This window comes from Onychomys torridus, chromosome 15 (genome assembly GCF_903995425.1).
Source record: "Onychomys torridus chromosome 15, mOncTor1.1, whole genome shotgun sequence".
Taxonomy (NCBI): domain Eukaryota; kingdom Metazoa; phylum Chordata; class Mammalia; order Rodentia; family Cricetidae; genus Onychomys; species Onychomys torridus.
The window spans coordinates 27,240,902-27,261,936 of NC_050457.1; the positions used below are offsets into that span (position 1 = coordinate 27,240,902).

Below are 21,035 nucleotides of genomic sequence, written 5' to 3' on the forward strand. Positions count from 1 at the left end.
GAGTGCATGGGGGAGGGAATGGGAGGCCAAGAAAGACAATTCCCAGCACAGCAGGTGCTTGGAAGAGTTACTGCATCAGTAGTGGATAAAATGAGCCCAGAGAAAAGGCCAATCAGGGCTTCCTCAACAAAACTTTAAAAACTACGCTTTGGATTCCCTGTGCGGTGTAGACACTCGCCTTCAGCATGACATGATCTCACCATTAAGTGCAAACATTTGTGTTTGTAAGGTTTACTTTGTTCTTATTTGTCTACTTTAACTGTATACATTTGAAAGTACCCAAATAAGCCAGAGCTTTATCGTTTAAAAAAAAACCCAAAAACAAAAAACAAAAACTACACTTTGAAAGTCCGAGGAACTTAGGTGCCTCAGGAAAACACATACACACACACACCTCAATATCCACAAGATACAAAAATACTCAACAATCAATATGGTAAATTTTACAAATGACATGTTACTGCATTTCACATTTAAGCTTGTAAAGATAGAAAGGAAACAGAAACATCCCTTTGATGTTTATACACTGATAAGAAAAGCCACATCTTCATCAGCCTTGTTAATCATAGAGTATTAGTAAACTCAGATATAGAACACTGCAATTTTCAAAGAAGGAGATATTAAAATCCAAGTTTTGTTTTGTTTGTTTGCTTTTGGCTCTTGAAACAGGGTTTCTCTGTGTGACAACCCTGTCTGTCTCCCAAATGCTAGGATTTAAGACCTATACTACCACACCTGGCTAAGACGCAATTTAAAAAAAAAAAAAACAAATTATACACTCCTTATAGATGAATAATTTAAATATTTTTATTTATTACTTTTTAAATTTACTTATTATTATTAATCATGTATACAATGTTCTGCCTGCATGTATGCCTGCAGGCCAGAAAAGGGCACCAGATCTCATTACAGATGGTTGTGAGCAACCATGTGATTGCTGGGAATTGAACTCAGGTCCTCTGGAAGGGCAGCCACTGCTCTTAACCTCTGAGCCATTTCTCCAGCCCCAAATAATTTAAATATTAACACGCTAAAAAAACTTAAGTAAAATGGTGGTAAAAAGATATTATGCAAATGAAAAAAAAATCCTCACACAAAACCCCCAAAAGACTAAAGAGCCAAAGAGAAAGACCAAAAACAACCAACTGCATGTTTCCTAACTACAACGCAATTAAAAAAAAAAAAAAGGAAAGAAAGATCACTGGGAATTTCCAAATATTTGGACACTAAATAACACACATTTAAATAACTCATGAATTAAAAAACGAAACCCAAGGGAAGTTATGAGGTGTTGTGAATTGAAGGAAAACAAAGAAACAATGTATCGGATTTGTAGGGGTGCAAAGCACTCAAATATTCAGTATAGAAAAGGTCTCAAGTCAAGAGTTCCCATTCATACTTTCAGGGGAGAAAGTAAAGATTAAAACAATAATAAAATACCTAACCCTGTACACAAAATTACAGAAAGACAATAAAAACAATGTGACTTAAGACAAATAACTGACAGATGTCCTACTAAACCCATCCAAATAAACAGAAAGGCAGGTTTAAATCTCTAAAGGAGATACGAACAATTTCACACAAATAAACAAATCAACTTAAAAACAATCACACAACAGCTTATCTTTAAAAGGCCATGAGTAACGCTGTCTACTTGTTAATAAAAACAATTCCAGGGTCAATGAGATGGCTCAAGTGATAAAGGCATCTGGGGACCTAAATTTAATCCCCAGGCCCCATAGTGGAAGAACAGACTCAAGTTGTCCTCCAACCTACACACACACACACACACACACACACACACACACACACACACACACACAAATATCAACATAACTGTAAATAATATTCCAGGCTCAAATTGGCCTCACTGTGGAATCACACTTAATAATGTAGTACAAATTTCCTCAAAAAATTAAAGATGAGGGAACTTTTAACTTATGCAATTAGATTAGCATGACCCTTTTACCAAAATGAGAAAGCCTGGCCAGTTTAAAGAAGGTGAATTAAGTAGCCTCATACACTGAAATAACTCGGGGTCAGACCAATTAGGAGTTTACAAAACTAGATTAAAACAAAAAGGACTTAACTCCAATACTGTAATTACCTTCTTGCAAGAGGAATTTATCCTGCGTGTCTACAATCACTCCTGCTGAGATACTTAGGAGGCGGGGGTGAGGGTGGGGCATGGATTGGGCAGTGGTGCAGGCCTGATGGTGCAAAGGAGTTAAAATCTAGCCAGGCTACACAAGACTCAAGTCTCAAAACAACAGTAACCAGGGCCTTCCAGAAGAAACCGGAATTGAGAGACTTAGCAAAGGTTTATGAGGGTAGTTTCAAGCCGGAAGTTAAAATGGACAGTGGTACTGGCGAACTGAAGAGTCAGCTATCCAGTCTTACAACATTCAGTGAGCTCTCTGTGTCAAAAGATTTGGAGACTGGAGCTCAGGGTGAGATCATGTCTATTGAACTTCACTTCTGACTTCCAGTGAGCACAGTGTGGCTAATCCATTAACACAGTGGCATACTCTAAAGAGGACCAGCTAGCCATTTACATTTAGGCTGGCTCTCCCAATGTTTAAAAAAAAAAAAAGTTGTATTATAAAAAGCACATTAGAATACTATAATTATACTTTTGATCCAGTCTGTCACAAGTGGCTGCTCCACCTTGGCATCACTGTATGAAGTCAAGTGAAAAAAGCTATACACTGCAATCTGCATCTGCAACCAGAAAGTTTCCTAGGAAGCCCCTCCAGGCCCTGCCCATGTCACATAAGCCTCGGGAAAACCAAAATGGCAGGTTTTATCTGTGAGGGCAGTTAAGACAAGGGCCTCACTCACCCAGATGGGCCAGCCAAGCCACAAGGTCATACTAAATCCTCAATCTACCTGGCTGGAAGTCTATTGCATTTACTGTGCACACACACCACACCATGGCACACAAGATTAGAGAATGGCCTTTGGAAGCCAATTCTCTTCTACCACATGGGTCCTGGTGACCAAACTCAGTCACTGGGCTTGTCGGCACATGTACCTGCTGCACCATCTTACCAGCCCTAGTTAATTGACTTTTCAGGAGGCAATTATGACTAACTGGTTAATCTTACTTAGGCAAAGGCCACCCTCAACACACAATTCACTGGCCTCATGGAGAACCATAGTTCCTAAAATCAAAGAAAGCATTTCACTTGCTATTAAAACATGGTGGCAATGATCACTACACAAAAACCCCCAGGAAGCTGATGCCATGAAATGAACAAAGGGGACTTTAAGCAGCTATCACTTAGAATGCCACCAAATGCTTGATATGGAAAGCCTCAATTATATTTACCTGTAAGACAGGACTGCATGATATGCAAAAACCTGTCTGGGTGGTCATTTCTGAAGCCCGGAGGAGCAAATCACATTTCAGTCATAAAAACAAGCTGTGAGATCCAGGAAATTACTACTCAACAGTGGATTTCAAGATTTTCATTTTATTAAAATTATAGCAACATAGTTGTAGCAGCACTTGATAGCTCTCTACTAGTACCGTGTAAAAGCAGTTCTGCTCAGACACACCTAGGCAGTACCTTTCTGCTTACATTAACTTGATGATCTATAGCACTCTTCTATTAAATGACTTGAGACCAAGAGGGTACTTTTAATTACTAAATTGACCTATACAGTTACCCAGTCTATTTAATCTTGTATGGAAACCAGTCCTCTGCATTATCCCTCAATCATGCATTGCCCACTGATACCATGTACTGCTAGAATTCTACAGTTCTCTCAGGGCTGAGTTTGGTGAGTCTGATCTTACATAGTCAGGATTGTCTCTGTCAGCAAATGAAAGTGAATCAAGAATACAGAGACCACTACCCTGTTTTGATCCTACAATTTAAATGTCAGTATCTCCCAAACTGGCAATTTTCCAAATTAAATGTTAGCTGCCTATAAACTTAAATATCATGCTACAGATTTTTTTTAAATCTACCTTTAAAATATTGTTATGCGTTGGACTGCAGTTCAATGACAGAACACTTTGAAGCCCTGGGTTTAATCCCCAAAACCAAGAAAGAAAAAAATTATAAACAAATCAATTCCAGAAACTACAAGTGTATCTTAGCCAAGATTGTAATTGGTAAATCTAGTAGCTGTAAAATTACTAAATCTAACCTTAATTATAGACCAGAAGTCATATACTGTGGCTTTAGGTTTTTTTGTTTTGTTTTGTTTTTATTTGGAGCTGAGAATCGAACCCAGGGCCTTGTGCTTGCTAGGCAAGCGTTCTACCGCTGAGCTAAATCCCCAACTCCAGTGGCTTTAGTTTTTAAGCTTCTAATTATGCATCACTCACTGTTCAGGTGAAACAGCATTAAGGGTACAATAAAAGACAAAAGGAATGGAAAGGCTGACCTACAAAGGACGTAAGAAGCAAGTTTTATTTTAAAAGATTATTTTGTTACATTTATATCAAGCTCCTGCTTCCAGAAATAGGAGGAAGCCCTTTGGAGAGTGCTAAATCTGTAATCTGAAAATAATTTAAGCGACTACTAGCAAGTAAACATGAGAAAGCGTTAAGGTGGGAAAACATAAATACATAATGAACAGGCACTGCATTTCTCCATCATGGCGATGGCTCAACTTCACAATCCACTCAGCTAAATCCTCTTTTCAATGACTCACAGATGCTCCTTACCCAATGCTTCCCTTCGAAAGGACTAGTGCTAGCTGCTAACTCAACTAACGCGAAGTGAAACCAAGTGCCATCTGTAATGCCCTGTAAATTGAAAATATTTTAAAGCCTATTAGTGAGCTCCACAACCCTTGAAATCAAATAATCTCATAGTCAAGGCAGGTGTAGATAAAAGGTTGAATCTTTGAAATCTGAAAAAAGACAGCAACACAAAGGAACAATATTAGTATCTTAAAGGGAACTTTTCTTGACCAAAAAAATAATAAAACATCTTGATTATAAACATTGGCTTTTATTGTAACTGAGTATACCAAAATTTAAGCCTCTAACATAAAGATAAATACATAACAAGCACTGAATCCAAAAAGAATTCTAAACATGGAGATTATAGGCTGCGTAGTGTTTTCAGTCTAAATTAACTAGATTAAGATGGGAACAGTGACTACGGCAACAGTCACAGAAGTTAAGGGCCTGTTGCAGTCTACCTGCAAAGCCACCGGGTCAGTGCCTGTAACAGCTCAGTGTGCACACGAAACCATCGACAGCGTCAGAGCCTGTCCAGAGGGAGGCAAAGAGCCACCGCACTGGCAGGCAGTGGGAGGGTTCAGCCCATCCTACCTCGGGTTTCCCTGACAGGATCTTGAGTGACAAAGATTGGTTTGATTTGGTTTGGTTTTTCAAGGCAGGGTTTCTCTTTGTAGCCCTGTGTCCAGGAACTCACTCTGTAGACCAGGCTGGCCTCAAACTCAGAGATCACCTGCCTCCTGAGTGCTGGAATTAAAGGCGTGTGCCACCACTGCCTGGCTGACAAGAAAAATTCTTGAAAGAAATACAGTACCTTATTAGAAAACAGCAAACAAATAAAAGCAAAGAACATGTGTGGCTGTCTCATGTGCCTCACAACACATACACCAATCCCACAGCATTGACTTTACTTTCTCAGGTAATCCCTACTTTTTCTGAATTTGTAAATCTTTTTCTACATTAATGGTTATTTGAACAAAATAAAACCCTGCATGAAAAGTAATTAGCAATAGGAATAAATGTTAATTTCCACCATGAAAACATTTGAACAGTGCAGAGGACAGGAAAACACCTCATCTTACAGGGCTGTTGTAGAGACACTGCACAAGGCTGCTTTGGCCATGTCAAAACCCTCTGTGTGCCAAACAAAATGAGCAGGATGAAACTGAAGACTCTTTCCTCTAAAATACTGAACTTTATTAGAGAAATGGTACTAAAAAATAACAAAGATTCAAACATTTGCTCTATTCTACTTACATATCATAAATAAGACAGCGGTTGAAGCGAGACACACTCCTTCACAATCTTTCCACAGGTGCCCAAGCATTTCTGTATCAGAATAAGCTGTTACCAGCCAACCGTATGTGGCTAAAAGATTAAAATGGCCATCTATACTTTACATAGTAAAGTATTTTCCAAAAGTTTAATGTACACAGTGACCAAAAAAAAAAAAAACAACAAAAACACACACACATACACACAGTAATTTGAACACCTGAAGATGATTAAGCAGCTTCATAATCGAACCAGGCTTTATGACTTACAGAATGGGCCTTTCTATTCTTCAAAGTATAGTTTCAACAATATTAATATGAAAACAAGATTCAAGTTGGAACCAAGTAACTGAAGTACTACTTGACTTTTTAAATCTGTGACAGCAATCCTTCCCAAGAGGTAAGGCAACTGAGTAATTTGATTGTATTAGGTTGTATTAAATAAAATTAAAATTGACTTTTAAATAAGATTTGCGAACTAAGAGTTTTTTGGGAAATGCAACAATAATGAATAGTGCATTAATAGAATTTAGAGTTTTACAGGAAACATTAAGTTCTCATTTTACTACTTGCATACCTTCTATGAAGTTGAGCCTAAGATCAGTGAACGACCGCACCTTAAACTTGCATAAGCATATCATTAAACACAAAACCACCTCTCTATGCCCCTAGTCCTTCCTTAAGTATAATTTCTGTATCATTAGAAGAGTATGATTGCGAGGTAATAGTAAGGCCATCCAATGAAGTCAACTAATAGGTTGCCTCTGATGTGAAGTAAAAGTATGTCTCCTTTTCAATCATCACAGTATAAAACTGGTGGTCCCAAAACTACATTGTTGTTTGAAACTCCACAAGTCTTGTAAACAGGACTTCCTTCTCTTAACTGAATTAAGAAGTGCTTCTGACCCTCCCCTCGCACACTTTCCCCACAGCTGTGAACAGAACACAGCCATCTAGATTCCATATGAACTGAGAATGACTAGCACATATAAAATCCTAGAAAACAGTATACCACACATTGTAGAAGGCACTAAAGCTTCAGCTTGTGCTCCCATAGCCCATTTTGAAAACTCAGTTTCTTTTTTATAAGGGCATCTTTGCCACCTACAGCTGACAAGACACACTGCAATATTATTCATGAGCTTGGAAATGTCAAGAAAGTTCAAGAAGAAATGCTCATTCCGTGGCAGACCCAATGATTCTCAACACTGAATACTAACATGTTGATATCAGTATTTGATAGCTGCTCCTCTTTTGGAAGAGAACAGTAGCATGCATTGTCAGTTGGTTTGTAATCCATTGAGTTAAGCAACTTTAATCTGTAAAACTGTTTTAAAGGGAAACGGATATCCAAAACAGTGAGCCAAAGAAAATACAAGAGTGAGTATTTACCACAATCACTGTTAAGTCCTGTGAAGTAAATGTTAAAACTTCTTACATACTTTGCACTTTACAAGAGTGTGTGTATATATTTGCACAAATTTCAAGCACATCATCAAACTGTATATATTGAAAATTTTTTTTTAAAAAAGTAAAACAATACAAAATTCAGTAACTAGCATTTTCTTTAAGAGCTTCTAACACTCATCTCCAGTCTTTAGGGATAGTTCAATTTGGATCTGTGACGTTCAATTTATTTGCAATGCTTCTTGGCAAACACTAATGACCATGTGACAAGTGTGCCAGCCACCATGGAAATGTACAGACTTCAGAAGATGGTAAATTCGGGTAACATCTGATTATTTTCATGATGTCCATGCTCAGTAACAAGATGTCCACAATGTCACCTCATAGCCGGAAAAGCTGTTAGTTCCCATATGTGGGTTTCTTCCCCGTTTACACCTTGTTGCAAACTGAAAGCTTTGGGTTTGATCCCACCATGGAGGGAGACGCAGCAAGTGGGTGGTCCTACACCCCGTCGGCTTTGCTGCAGAGGCTCTCTTCATTTGGTTGGCAATTCCCATTCTGCTGTACTTGGTTTTCCTCCTCAGTCCTTGGTGAGTCCTTCTCCTCTGTGTCTTTGCTCACACTTGAATCTGCCTCTTTACTGTGTTCCTTCTACAACAAACAGCAAGTGCATGCTCATTACTTTGCACAAGAATTGTCTGTGATTATATATGGCTAAATGATATAACTGTCCTTTGTGAATATTTTTTGTGAAAAATTGTATTGTTTTCTTTCATGAAAATCCATGCAAGTACATGGATCAATTTGCCCTTCATAAGTTATTTCCAACAAAAGATGGGCAACTCATGGTAACAAAATCAAATACAACAGGAAAACAGAAATTTTAGTTCTTCAAAAACAGCCTTGTAAAACTCTCAAAAAAACCAAAGAGCTTTCCAAAACACAAGAAATAAATGTGAATATGTATAAAAGGAAGCCACTGTTCCTCTTAGGAAAGCCTTCAAAAGTAGTCCAAATTCTGCCCCCAGCCTTAGGAAGAATTATGTGAGAATAAAGAATGCTTAACAAGTAATACATGCTTAGTAAATAATGCCAATGTCACTGATGATGAAGACAAACTTCCATCAGTATCAAAGTAATTCCAGAACCTTTATCTCCAAATAGAATTATACAAGGTAGTAAAGAGAAGGAACATAATTCACAAGTACTTACAATTTTCAAGAAAAAGGTTTAATTAGGGAGTTTTAGTTTTCAATTCTGTATTGGTTAAGGAATTTGGTTTTTCAATTCTGTATTGCATGTGAACAAATCTAATTTTAACTATAAATTGACAATGACAACCAAGACTCATGAAATGTGCTCAAATGTACGCTTAGGAAAACAGCATCAGACACAAACCTCAATATCATAACCTATCAAATACATTTGTTACCCAGAAGTTCTCTACAATTTTCTCCTTACACGTTACTTAATGATTCTCCAAAGAAGGACTTGAGCTGCTTGCATGTTAACAGGTTCTCATCTCTTCAAATGTGATCTATATGAATGGCAGCAGTGCCCTGTGCCCTGGTGCCCTTCTGCACCCAGACCCTGGCTGAGCAGCTCACCTTAACTGGTGTGTTGGTCTTCTCCACCTTCTCCTTCCCGTCTCGATCATTAGAACTCTTTTTCGTGGACGTGGAACGCTCTCTTTCTCTCCTGTCACCAATGTGGTCCCGTTCTTTTTCTCTTTTTTTATCTTTCTTATTTCGACTATGTTGAAAATATAGAAGTTATCTTTCAAGAATTTAAAGACCTACTGTACTCTTGAAAAGTCCTTATCTAACACATGCTATCCAAAACAATGCATTGTAAATAAGCATACTGGTAAACTGGACTAGTATAGTATAAAGCCAGGGCCTACAACCTGCCCCAGTCCACCTTTTGCTTCAGTGTTAAGGTCGCTTCTACAGCAGCCACCAATGTGTTCCTATAAGACACAACTTGGTATTGTCAATCTACCACTGTTTAAATGCTCAAAATATACTTACTGGAATAAGGGTAAGATTAAAAACCAACTACAGTCAGCATATACTGGAATGATTCCTTATCCACAGATTCACCCAACCACCAATCAAAAGTATGTAGGAAAAAGCTGCATCTGAACTAAACACAAACGTTCTTCTTTTCTGGTAATGGGAACCCTTCCACTGAATCCCTAACCCCTACAGACTTTTTTTTTTCTTTTCATAATTCTCTGAATATACTATATACTACTGTATGTTTTCCTATGTACCTTCTCAATTTAATATAGCGAACATTCAAGAGGGAAGAAGAAGGGACCAGTGAGATGGCTTAGCTGACATCAACCATAATGGCCTAAGTCTGAGCCCCAGGACCTACACGATAGGAGAGAAGCAATTCCCCAAGTTATCTTCTCACTCCCACATTCACACACAATAGACAAAAAAATAAAAATAAAAAAATAACAGAGAATAAAAAGGACAGAGAATTAGATGTGGGAGAATAGATACCAGCAACATTTAGAATTTCAAATAACCTACTATGTTCCTTGCCCACCTCATCTACTATTAGAAACAAGAACTACCAATTCAAGAGCAAAACTAAAACACACAGAACAACACACTACTTTAAAAAAAAAAAAAAAAAATCGCAAATCCCAAGATTATTGAGGGAAAACTTGGCATATCACTTGAGAAGCCTGAGTGCTCCGATCTAGCAGAGATAGCTCTAATACTATGAGCAGTCCCCTGTTAGTAGCTTAACAACAGATACAAGACTAATGGAACAAATGAAGACAACTATGAAGCAGATCCAAAAGCAAATGAAAACCCGTTGCAATAAATGTAACAAAATAAAACAATTCATATGCTAACCACCATAACACAGTAATGAAAGAACTCCCAGAAGGCAAGATGTGAGTGCCATTAAGAACACCAGCAAAAGCAATACAGACTCAAGGCAATTCCCACAAAAACCATTTTAGCAGCAGATACAGGAAAGATCTGTCCTAAAACTCGTATGACATCTTGAAGGCTCTCTATGTAGCCAAAATGTTCTTTTAAGAAAGAACACAGTCGAGGCTGGAGAGACGGCAGTGCTCTCAGAGACCTGGTTTAGTTTCACAGCCTCCAATTCCAGGGAAGCTGACATCCCACCTCCACAGGCTCCTGCATACAGGTTGTGAACATCCGTACACTCAAGCACACACACATAAAGTAAATGAATACACCAAATATTTTTAAAGCAAAAGAAAACATAGGGTTGGCCGGGCGGTGGTGGCACATGCCTTTAATCCCAGCACTAGGAGGCAGAGCCAGGCAGATCTCTGTGAGTTCGAGGCCAGCCTGGTCTACCAAGTGAGTTCCAGGAAAGGCACAAAGCTACACAGAGAAACCCTATCCCGAAAAACCAAAAAAGAAAAAAAACATAGGGTTAGGTGACATAATTTCTAATTTCAAAAATGACTACAAAACTGCATTAACTGAAAACATGGTACTAGCTAAGGACAAACATATAGGTCTATGGAAAGCCTGGAATAAACTCCTGCATTCCAGATCAAATGATTTCAAAGACAGGAAAATGGATGTTTTCAACCATGGTGCCAGGTAAACTTAAAATTCACATGTCAAAGAATGAAGCTGAAATCCTACCTCCAACCATATATAAAAATTACCTCATGAAAGGGCTGAAAGTAACAGCAAGTGTTTTATGACCTGAACCACGAGTCTGATTTCTGGAACTCATATACAAGCAGGAGGGAATTAATTTCACAATGATGCACTTCAACTTCCACACACATGCTGTGACACATGCATGCCCCTCCATGCACATCACACACAATAATAAAGGAAATTTAAAATGCAAAAATAGATCAAAAACAGACATGACAGCTCATCACCACAAGTTTTCAATTAGTCTGGTCTACTGGCAAACAGTCACTGAGCACACAAATACACAAGGGTATGCTATCCTTTGTGTGAAGAAATAGAAAGTGGGAAACAGACAAAAGCAGGACCAAACAGTGAGTGGGATGAAGGCACTGTCACAGAACCAGTCCCAGCATCGTAAAAAGAAAAGGGGACTGTAGTGGACAGCCATCCCAGCATTGGCCTGGAAGTTCCAACCCCCATTGAGTCTTCGGTAATGGTCACGCCCACAAGGCAGGGTGGAGGAGGAAGCGGAAGACCGAAGACCGAGGATCAAGAGGAGGTCTCTCTCTTGGTTCCAGGACCCTGGATGCTGGAGGTAGACCGAGCAGAGTTCTCCAGAGAACACTGCCGGACTGTGCTATACCTTTGCCAGACCCTGCAACCTACCCCTTCATTTGTAAGTTACCCCACAAAATAAACCTCCCCTTTAACTACGTGGAGTGGCCTTAATAATTTCACCAATAGGGGACTTTCTCTCTCACCACATTTCTCAGTTAAGAGTGGCAGAAAAGTACAGCCCCTCCCTATTTCACACTACATTGTGTCTATGGAAAAAATGACCCATTTCTATCTTGTAACTAGTACAGGGGAGAGGAGGCAATTCCTGAAGGGACAGGGTGGATGAGCACATGGGTGGAAGCTGATGCTTTTGAACACTAACGTCTTACATCAATTCTGAAGAATACAAATATATTAGCCATTCGAAAACCAAAACTTGAAAACAGATTAAAGGAGGAGTGTTTTCCCACTTCCTGCTCCTCTTTATGTTTCACCAGATTCCACCTACCCCCTAGGAGATGGAGACCTGGAAGACTTTCTTTTCATAGTCTTTGATGTTCTTGGAGATCTCGAAGAACTCCTGCTCCTTCGCCGCCGCCTTTCCCTGAAAGACAAAACATGTCACTTTCTAAATTTAGCTACTGAAATAAAGGACAGTTCAAATTGTAAGTCAAAGGTCCTCAAATTAGTGAGAGCACCTCTCCAAGGCTAGTTTGATTAGTTTAACTTTTTCATGTTTTTAGACCTTGACACCAGCCTCACGGCTCCTTAGTGCTGACACTGTAGGCTGCTTACATCACCAGCTTAGCTAGTTTTTATTTTTATTTTTATTTTTTCTCTGTAGCTCTGGAGCCTGTCCTGGACTAGCTCTGTAACCCAGGCTGGCCTCGAACTCACAGAGATCCACCTGCCTCTGCCTCCCAAGTGCTGGGATTACAGGCGAGAGGGGTAAAAGGAACCCTTGGGTCAAATCCAGGCCCCCTCCCACATGACAGACAAGTGCTTTGCCACCAAGCCACTCTCCTAACCCCTTAAGAGCCAATTAAACTCTTTCTAGAAGCATGTTTTATTACCTGACTTTAGTGTAGATCAAATTACAAACCATACGTTTTATCACTGACAAACCACCATCTAAAATTTCATGAAAAAATACAGGATAATCGCCTTTTCATTTGACATACTTTAGACGCTTTTTAATTCTTTAAGTTAGTATACAAAGTGATGGGTTTCACCAGATATTTCAGGTCCAAGTGTCTTCTCTCACAGCAACTAAAGTCTTTCCCATCAGATCCTTCATTGCACCTCTGTCTCCTCCTTTCTGCCCCACTGAAAAGATTTTCTAACAAAGTAGCAAAGTCTGCCAAAACTGAAAGATAAGTTATCTTGCTAAGGTTGAGATGTGTCAGAAAAATAAAAAGGTGTTTAAGAACTTTATTGAACAACCACTTTTTCCTCTAGCTTGCTACCATTACTACTGTCCTAGTAATTTAAAATTGAATGAAAACATTTATATAAGTAGATAAAATCTCAAATTTAGATAAGCAAATAATTACCAAAAAGAAAAAGATTAGTGATATTCAATAAAAAATTTTTACCATTAATATACAATTCATATTCTAAACTACATCATATTTAAGAGTGGTCAAACAATGAACTTCACCATGCCCAAGGGATGAAGTATCAGGATACATTTATCAAATGATTAATTAATATAGCCAATGATCTTATATAAGAAGTTCTGATAAGGGCTGGGGAAGACTTCTCGTTGGAGAAAGGGCTTGTTGCCCAAGTACCCATGTAAAAGGCCAGGCAGGGTGGCACATACCTGTAATCCAGCACCAGAAGGCAGAAAGAGAAGGATCTGGGAGACTACCTAACCAGCCTAGGCAGTCAGTGAGTTTCAAGTTCAGTGAGATCTTGTCTCAAAAAAATAAGCTGGGAGTATTATTAGACAGAGACATCGACACTGTCTCTAACAGCAACATATATACATATAAATACACACACTTCATACACATACAAAAGGAACAGCAGCTCTGATAACCACTAACCACACAACAAAAATAGCAATCCTATGAAATTCAAGTTGTCCTTACTATTGCTTTTAGTTTTCTTTCATAAAATGTAAGCACACAGATTATTAATTGTATACATGGTTGTCATTTTAAAGCAAAGACTGTAACCACACAAATACTGTTTAAACTGGGTCTACCTTTTCAACTGGAAACAAAGAAATCCACAGACAACTCAAGAATTACATGGTTATTTGGAGGCTAGAGGCTAACACATGTAAAGCAGCAGGAACAGAGCCTGGCACATAGCAAGTGCTCGAGAGATACAGATTTTCTTTTTTAAAGAATGGGAACTTTTTATTATTTATTTATTATTCATTCCTTCATTTATTTATTTATTATACATACAATGTTCTGTCTGCATATATCCCTGCATGTCAGAAGATGGCTCCAGGTCTCATTACAGATAGTTGTGAGATACCATATGGCTGCTGGGAATTGAACTCAGGACCTCTGAAGAGCAACCAGTGCTCTTAACCTCTGAGCCATCTCTCCAGCTCCCCAGATTCTCTTTTTCTGTGGGGAGCAGGAACAGAATGTTGGGGAAATCGAACCCAAATCTACTCATATATGGTAAAAAGCACTGATCCACTCTTTTTGCCTTTCCTTTCTTGTCAATGTTCCAAGCACCTGTTTGGGGGGTTTTCTTTTCTTTTTTTCTTTTTTTGAGATAGGGTTTCTCTGTGTAGCTCTGGCTGTCCTGGAACCTGCTCTGTAGACCAGGCTGGCCTGGAACTCACAGAGATTCACCTGCCTCTCCTGAGTGCCAGGATTAAAGCCGTGAACTATCATTGCCTGGCAGCTTCCCACTTTCTTCAAAAAAGGAAACACGGTGCTCCACTTCTGACAGCAGAGCCGAGGGCAAGGGAAAAGCCTGTCTTTACCAGGGTAGGATGGTCTCAAAAGCTTGCTGGAAGGACAAAAGAAGGCAAGACATCAAAGTCAGCCAAGAACTAGAACTGGCCTGTTATACCAATACTCAATAAACACTGCAATTAGCTTTTATTATCTTTTAATAGGCTAACATAAAAAATAAGATATAGGACGGGCGGTGGTGGTGCACGCCTTTAATCCCAGCACTGGGAGGCAGAGCCAGATGGATCTCTGTGAGTTCAAGGCCAGCCTAGTCTACCAAGTGAGTTCCAGGAAAGGCGCAAAGCTACACAGAGAAACTCTGTCTCGAAGAAAAAAAAAAAAAAAAAAGATACAAAATAACAATTTTTTTAAAAAGGAAATATATTCCTTCATCAACTTGTTTGCAGTGAAAAGTCAACTTTAAAATTTGTTGAAACATTTATTTTTAAATATTTTTAAAAGACTCAGCTTAACTTATAATCATCTGAAATAAGAGATAAGAAGGTTAAAAATACCCTTGAGGAAGAGTCTCATTTTGTAGCTGTTACTATAGCAACATGCTGCCACCTAGTGGCAGTGTATCTATTAATATAAATTAATATGAAGTGGAAACAACAGCCCTAAGAGGGAAAGATCTAATCCTCAAAACTAACAAAGAGAATCAAAGTCATACTATTTATTACACCTAAGAATTTTTATATAGCCATTTCCATTGCATGCCATCTTCTAAGAAAAATAATAAGTAATAATTAACCAGATTTAAATATTGCATTACAAAAGACAGTTAAGTCTATCCAAATATCTCACCCAGGAGGTCCAATGATGTAGTGACCCCTGTGCTGGAAAAAAGTTCACTTGTTCAATAAAGGGTAAATGTCACTACTACTACACTGGCATAGAGTAGTAATCCTTCCCCCTTGGTGGAAAGTGTACTCACTGGTCACCAGTAACCCTCCTGGTGAAAAGCTGAAGCAGGCACAGTGAGCTCATCAGTAAAGAGCTTGCCGGGCAAACATGAGGACTGAGTTCTACCTCCAGAGCCCATATGGAAAAGCACAGCGCATGATTAACAGTATAGGCTGTGGCAGCGTGCAGATGCCAGTACTGGACAGGGAGACACAGGTGGACCCCAGGAGCTCACTGGCCACCCAGCCTAGCCTACTGCATCCTGGCCAATGAACCAGACCCAAGGTTGTCCTGTGACCTCTACACACAACCAACCACAGACCCGCACACCTGCGCACACACAAACCTGCTGGTACTACGAGATCTTCTCGATGCATTGTAACTTCTGGGTGGTGTTCTGGACTTCTTATCCTTCTTCCGTTTCTCATCGGCGTCTTTGGATCTGTCTTTGTCCCGCTCCTTGTCTTTGTCTTGTTCCTTGTCCTTGTCTTTGTCTCGCTCCTTCTCATGGTCCTTTTCCTTCTCTCGATCTTTGTCTTTGTTTTTACCCCGTTCCTTGTCTTTGTCACGATCCTTCTCCTTCTCTCTCTCCTTCTCCTTCCCTCTTTCCTTTTCCTTCACCTTTTCTCGAGTATCTTTTCTCTTGTCCCTTGAAAAACAAATTCTTAGCTAAAATAATTTTATCTCAAAAAAAAAAAAAAGACCTCTCTTTTCCCAGAACTACCAATACCAAATCACCTACAACAACTCCAGACATTAGAAATTTCTGTGTAATTCACATGTGTACCTGAAAATGCTAAGCAGAACAATTTCCAGGCTGAGCTGAATCACACTGATCATGTTTGCATCAAAGGCCTAGACACTTGAGCGACAAGAAAGCCCCTTTTCTCTGATAATAAACCTAAACCACAATTTCAAATGAGTGAAAAGTGATCAAATTTAAATTTTCTTGATATCTCCAGAACTCACCGTGAACGTGAACGACTCCTTGATTTCCGCCTCTCCCTAGACTTAGAGCGTTTTTTATGTGGACTCTTGGATCTACGTCTATCTTTCTGTCTTGAACGTGACCTGTTATGAGATCTACTCCTAAAGAAAAACAAATTGGAAGGAGATCAAAACTTATTCTTAGAATTTCAACTGCACAAAGTTAAGACAAGATTAGTTAGAAAGTCAATCCTATTTACCAATATTTTAAATGACCCTTCTATAATGTTTTAGTTATAATACCAGAAATGAATTTACTTACTGGAAAATTGACTAGCTATAATTTAATAGTTATTTCCTATGTCAGAGTTAGTGAGTATTTTCAGGGATGATCTGGAGACTTCAGCCGAGTTTTCACATCGCCAACTATCTTAAATTCCTGGCTTCCTTGTAAACTGGTTGTGAGTCATTCTGAGGGGAATAGGTTATATCCTTCAACAACGTATTTATAAATGGCCATGCACAACTTGTTATAACAAACATTAGGAAGAATGTATAAAGGATCAGAGATCAGAGGGTGACCGACAGAACACATTATAAACATGCATAAAGTTGTCAAAGAACACATGAATAAAAATTATTTCAGATGTGCATTGCCGCCAGCAACAAGATGTCAGCAGATCAATAACACCACGGTCACGTGGCAACATATAGATTAATAGGAATGGGTTAATTTAAGATGAAAGAGCTAGCTAGCAAGAAGCTGAAGCCATAGGCCATACAGTTTGTAATTAATATAAGCCTCTGTGTGATTATTTTATAAGTGGCTGTAGGACCTCGGGTGGGAGAGATTCATCCAGACTGCTGGGCAAGGCAGGACCTGAGAAATTTCCTTCTACAGATGTGTTTCTGTATGCTGTGAGTAAGTGTAGCTACCATTGGATAATAAATAAAGCTGTTTTGGCCTATGGCAAGAAAGCTTACAGCCAGGCAGGAAATCAGAGCAGAGAGAGGAGAGAAAGGCGAAATGTGGAGAAACTCCAGCCACCACCCAAGGAACAACAATATGCCAGCAGACCGGTAATGCCAAAGCCACATGACAACATATAGATTAATAGGAATGGGTTAATTTAAGATGAAAGAGCTAGTAAGCAAGATGCTAAAGCCATAGGCTTAGGCCATACAATCTGTAATTAATATAAGTTCATAATTATTGTATAAGCGGCTGCGGGACTGCAGGGCCAGGTGGGATGAGAAACTTCCAGCTACATTGGCTCCCATAATCTCATAGGGAGTGGCACTATTAGGAGGTATGGCTTTGTTGGAGTGGGTATGTCCTTTTTAGAGGAAGTGTGTCACTGTGGGGGCGGGTTTTGAGGTTTCCTATGCCCAGGATACTGTCTAGTGTCTCAGTCCACTTCCTGTTGCTTCCAAGATATAAGACTCTCAGTTACTTCTCCAGCACCATGTCTGCCTGAATGCTGCCATGTCCCACCATGATGATAATAGACTGAACCTAGGAAATGGTAAACAAGTCACCCAATTAAATGTTTTCTTTATAAAAGTTACTGTGGCTGGAGAGCTGGCTCAGTGGTTAAGGGCACTGGCTACTCTTTCAAAGGTCCTGAGTTCATTTCTCAGCAACCACATGGTGGCTCACAGCCAACTGTAATGAGATCTGGCGCCCTCTTCTGGCCAGCAGGCATACATGCAGACAGAACACTGTATATATAATAAATAAATAAATCTTTGCTGGGCGGTGGTGGTGCATGCCTTTAATCCCAGCACTCAGGAGGCAGAGCCAGGCAGATCTCTGTGAGTTCGAGTCCAGCCTGGTCTACCAAGTGAGTTCCAGGAAAGGCACAAAGCTACTCAGACAAACCCTGTCTCAGGGGTTTATTACTGTGGTCATGGTGTTTCTTCACAGCAACAGAAACCCTAACTAACTAAGATACCAGTCTTTTATTACTCTTCAGCAGTTTCATACTTCCTTGATACTCTTTATCCGGTCAACATGTGGCAACCCATCATTCATCCTGGTATTCCTAGTCATTACACTGCTATATCTGCTCTACTTTCCTGCTTCAACTCTGGTTCCTAGTGTCCTTATTTTCTGGGCGTTCTTGAGACAATGTTTTGCTATACAGGCTTGGTAGAGCTGGTATTTACTCGCTATGGAAACCACACTGGCTTACATATGAAGCACTTGGTTTTGAGCTTGCCTCAATAAGAACTTGGAGACAGTAAAGTACCCAAAGGGGATTTTGTAAACTATGTATCATACCACTAAAGGGGACAGAAGTACAGTTTACCAAAGTCAAAGAAAGAAAACTCTATTTTCCTCTCTCTTTGAATCTCCTTGATCACCACAGAAAAACAAACAAGATGGAAGGTGCTCATGAGGCTTCTCCTGAAGCCCTCCTCCTTTCATCCCCTACTTTGCACATGCCTGCACACATCCATGTCCCTGTCTCAAGACTTGAGTGACTCAGCAGCAATGAAGACTCCCCACATTCCAGGCATTGTGGTGGTTTGAATGGAAGTGGCCCCCACAAGCCTATAGTGACACTATTAGGAAGTGATGGAGGGAGTACGTCACTAGGGGTGGGCTTGAGGTTTCAGAAGCTCAAGCCAGGTCCAGTGTGGTTCTCTCTTCCTGCTGCCTGAAAATCCAGATGTAGAACTCTCTGCTACTTCTCCAGCACCATGTCTGCCCGGATGACACCATGCTTCCCAATCTGATGATAATGTACCAAATTTCTGAACTATATAAGCCAGTCCCAATGAAATGTTTTCCTATACAAGGACTGCCATGGTCAGTGTCTCTTCACAGCAACAGAGACTCTGACTAGGACAGGCATGGTCCTCAAGTAACTTGCATATCAAAGCAGGACCTGCTGCAATTTGCACTCTAAGGTATCATTTGCATCAAACACAAAGCAATTACATATAAAAAAGGATACTCAAGTCATGATCAAAAGCAGAAGAAAAAGAACTTCAGAAAAGAACAGCACTAGTGCCTGGACCACGGAGTGCATGGAGAGAAGAGCTGCAGCCTGAGCACGACCTCCAGCACTAGCTTCTCAAAAAGGAGAATGAAAACACTCTGCTGAGTATAGAAGCTCATTTATAGGTGGTGGCACACACCTTTAATCCCAGCACTCGAGAGACAGAGCCCAGAGCCGGGGGATCTCTTTGAGTTCAAAGCCAGCCTGGACTACAGAGCAAGATCCAGGACAGGCACCAAAACTACACAGAGAAACCCTGTCTCGATAACCACCCCCCAAAAAAGGCTAGTTTACAAAAATATCAAGTATAAAACATATGCAAATAGGAAAAACACTTCTAAAACTAAAGATTATCAAAAATTAAAAATCAATTTGAGCTGGGAAACAGTGGCTCATGTCTTGAATCCCAGCACTTGGGAGGCAGAGGCCAATCTCTGAGTTTGAGGCCAGCCTGGTCTACAGAGCAAGTTCCAGGAGAGCCAGGGCTATAGAGAAACCAGTTCTCAAAAATCCAAAAACCAACCAACCAAATAAACAAAAAAGAATCAATCTGAAAACTTTTCTTTCCTTTGAGCACATTGCAAGAGAGAAAATGGATTAGGCAGCAACTGGTATACCCTGTAACTACACCATTATTAGTAGAGCATTGGTTGACAGTAAACTGGTATACCCCTTAACTACACCATTATCGGTAGAGCATTGGTTGACTGTAAACAACTGGTGTACCCCGTAACTACACCATTATCAGTAGAGCATTGGTTGACAGTAAGCAACTGGTGTACCCCGTAACTACATCCATTCATCAGTAGCACATGGTTGACAGTAAACAACTGGTGCACCCCGTAACTACACAACCACCTTATCAGTAGAGCATTGGTTGACAGTAAGCAACTGGTGTACCCCGTAACTACACCATTATCAGTAGAGCATTGGTTGACAGTAAGCACACTCCCAGGGAAACCAACACTAAGTAAATAGACAGTTCTAACATTTTAACATCTAAACCATCTAAGATACAGAACTGGAAGAAGACAGCAGTGATAATCGTCTCACCTGTGCTTTGACTGCGACCTCTTCCTTCTAGAATGGGATTTTGAGCTAGACCTGGACTTTGAGCGAGAGTGGGAACGAGATCGACCGCCTTTCCTTTCATTGCTCTTTCCAGACTCTGGGAGGAAAAAACCACTTTGCAGCGTAAGCTCAGAACAATTAAAGATCCCAGTTAATAATTAGGCACAAGTGGAATATACCACATATAGTGCAAGGGGCCTACTCTCTGTACATCCTCCTCCTGTGCAATTATCCTTCAGAAACATCCAAGAAAGTCATTGCATAAACTCGTTGAGTGCAGCCACCCTGCAGCAGTACATATAAACCAGATGATTATAAACAGCTGTTCGTAGTATTTTGTTGCTGCGATAACGTACGATTAAACATGTCTGCAATTCCTACGACAGTGAGGCTAAGACCTTCCTGCATTTATTTTGTTAGAAGTGAAGCTAAATTCCAAGTGTTAATTTAGGAAATCTAATTAAAGCTAAATCACAAAGACATTTTTAGAGTGGATTTTAAAGTATTTAGCAACACAAAAATTTGAGTAAGTTTTACTTTCATCTTGCACAACTGAGTGTTTTTTCTAAATCATATGTCCTTTCTCTTGTCTTAAAATTAAA

The 21,035-nt window shown here is 39.7% G+C and overlaps 1 protein-coding gene across 3 annotated transcripts in view; it reads right to left on the reverse strand.

Moving 5' to 3' along the window:
• Nucleotides 1-5,874: 5,874 nt before the first annotated feature.
• The window catches only part of Srek1 (splicing regulatory glutamic acid and lysine rich protein 1), a 34,386-nt gene continuing 19,225 nt past the window's right edge, over nucleotides 5,875-21,035 (reverse strand). For all 3 annotated transcript variants that reach the window (XM_036206744.1, XM_036206743.1, XM_036206745.1), the window contains 6 exons: nucleotides 20,416-20,530; nucleotides 16,397-16,516; nucleotides 15,774-16,076; nucleotides 12,103-12,198; nucleotides 8,991-9,135; nucleotides 5,875-8,034 (listed from right to left, as the gene is read on the reverse strand). In XM_036206744.1, the coding sequence (XP_036062637.1) occupies nucleotides 7,885-8,034; nucleotides 8,991-9,135; nucleotides 12,103-12,198; nucleotides 15,774-16,076; nucleotides 16,397-16,516; nucleotides 20,416-20,530 (929 nt within the window). In that variant the 3' untranslated portion in view covers nucleotides 5,875-7,884. The remainder of the gene's footprint in view (nucleotides 8,035-8,990; nucleotides 9,136-12,102; nucleotides 12,199-15,773; nucleotides 16,077-16,396; nucleotides 16,517-20,415; nucleotides 20,531-21,035) is intronic.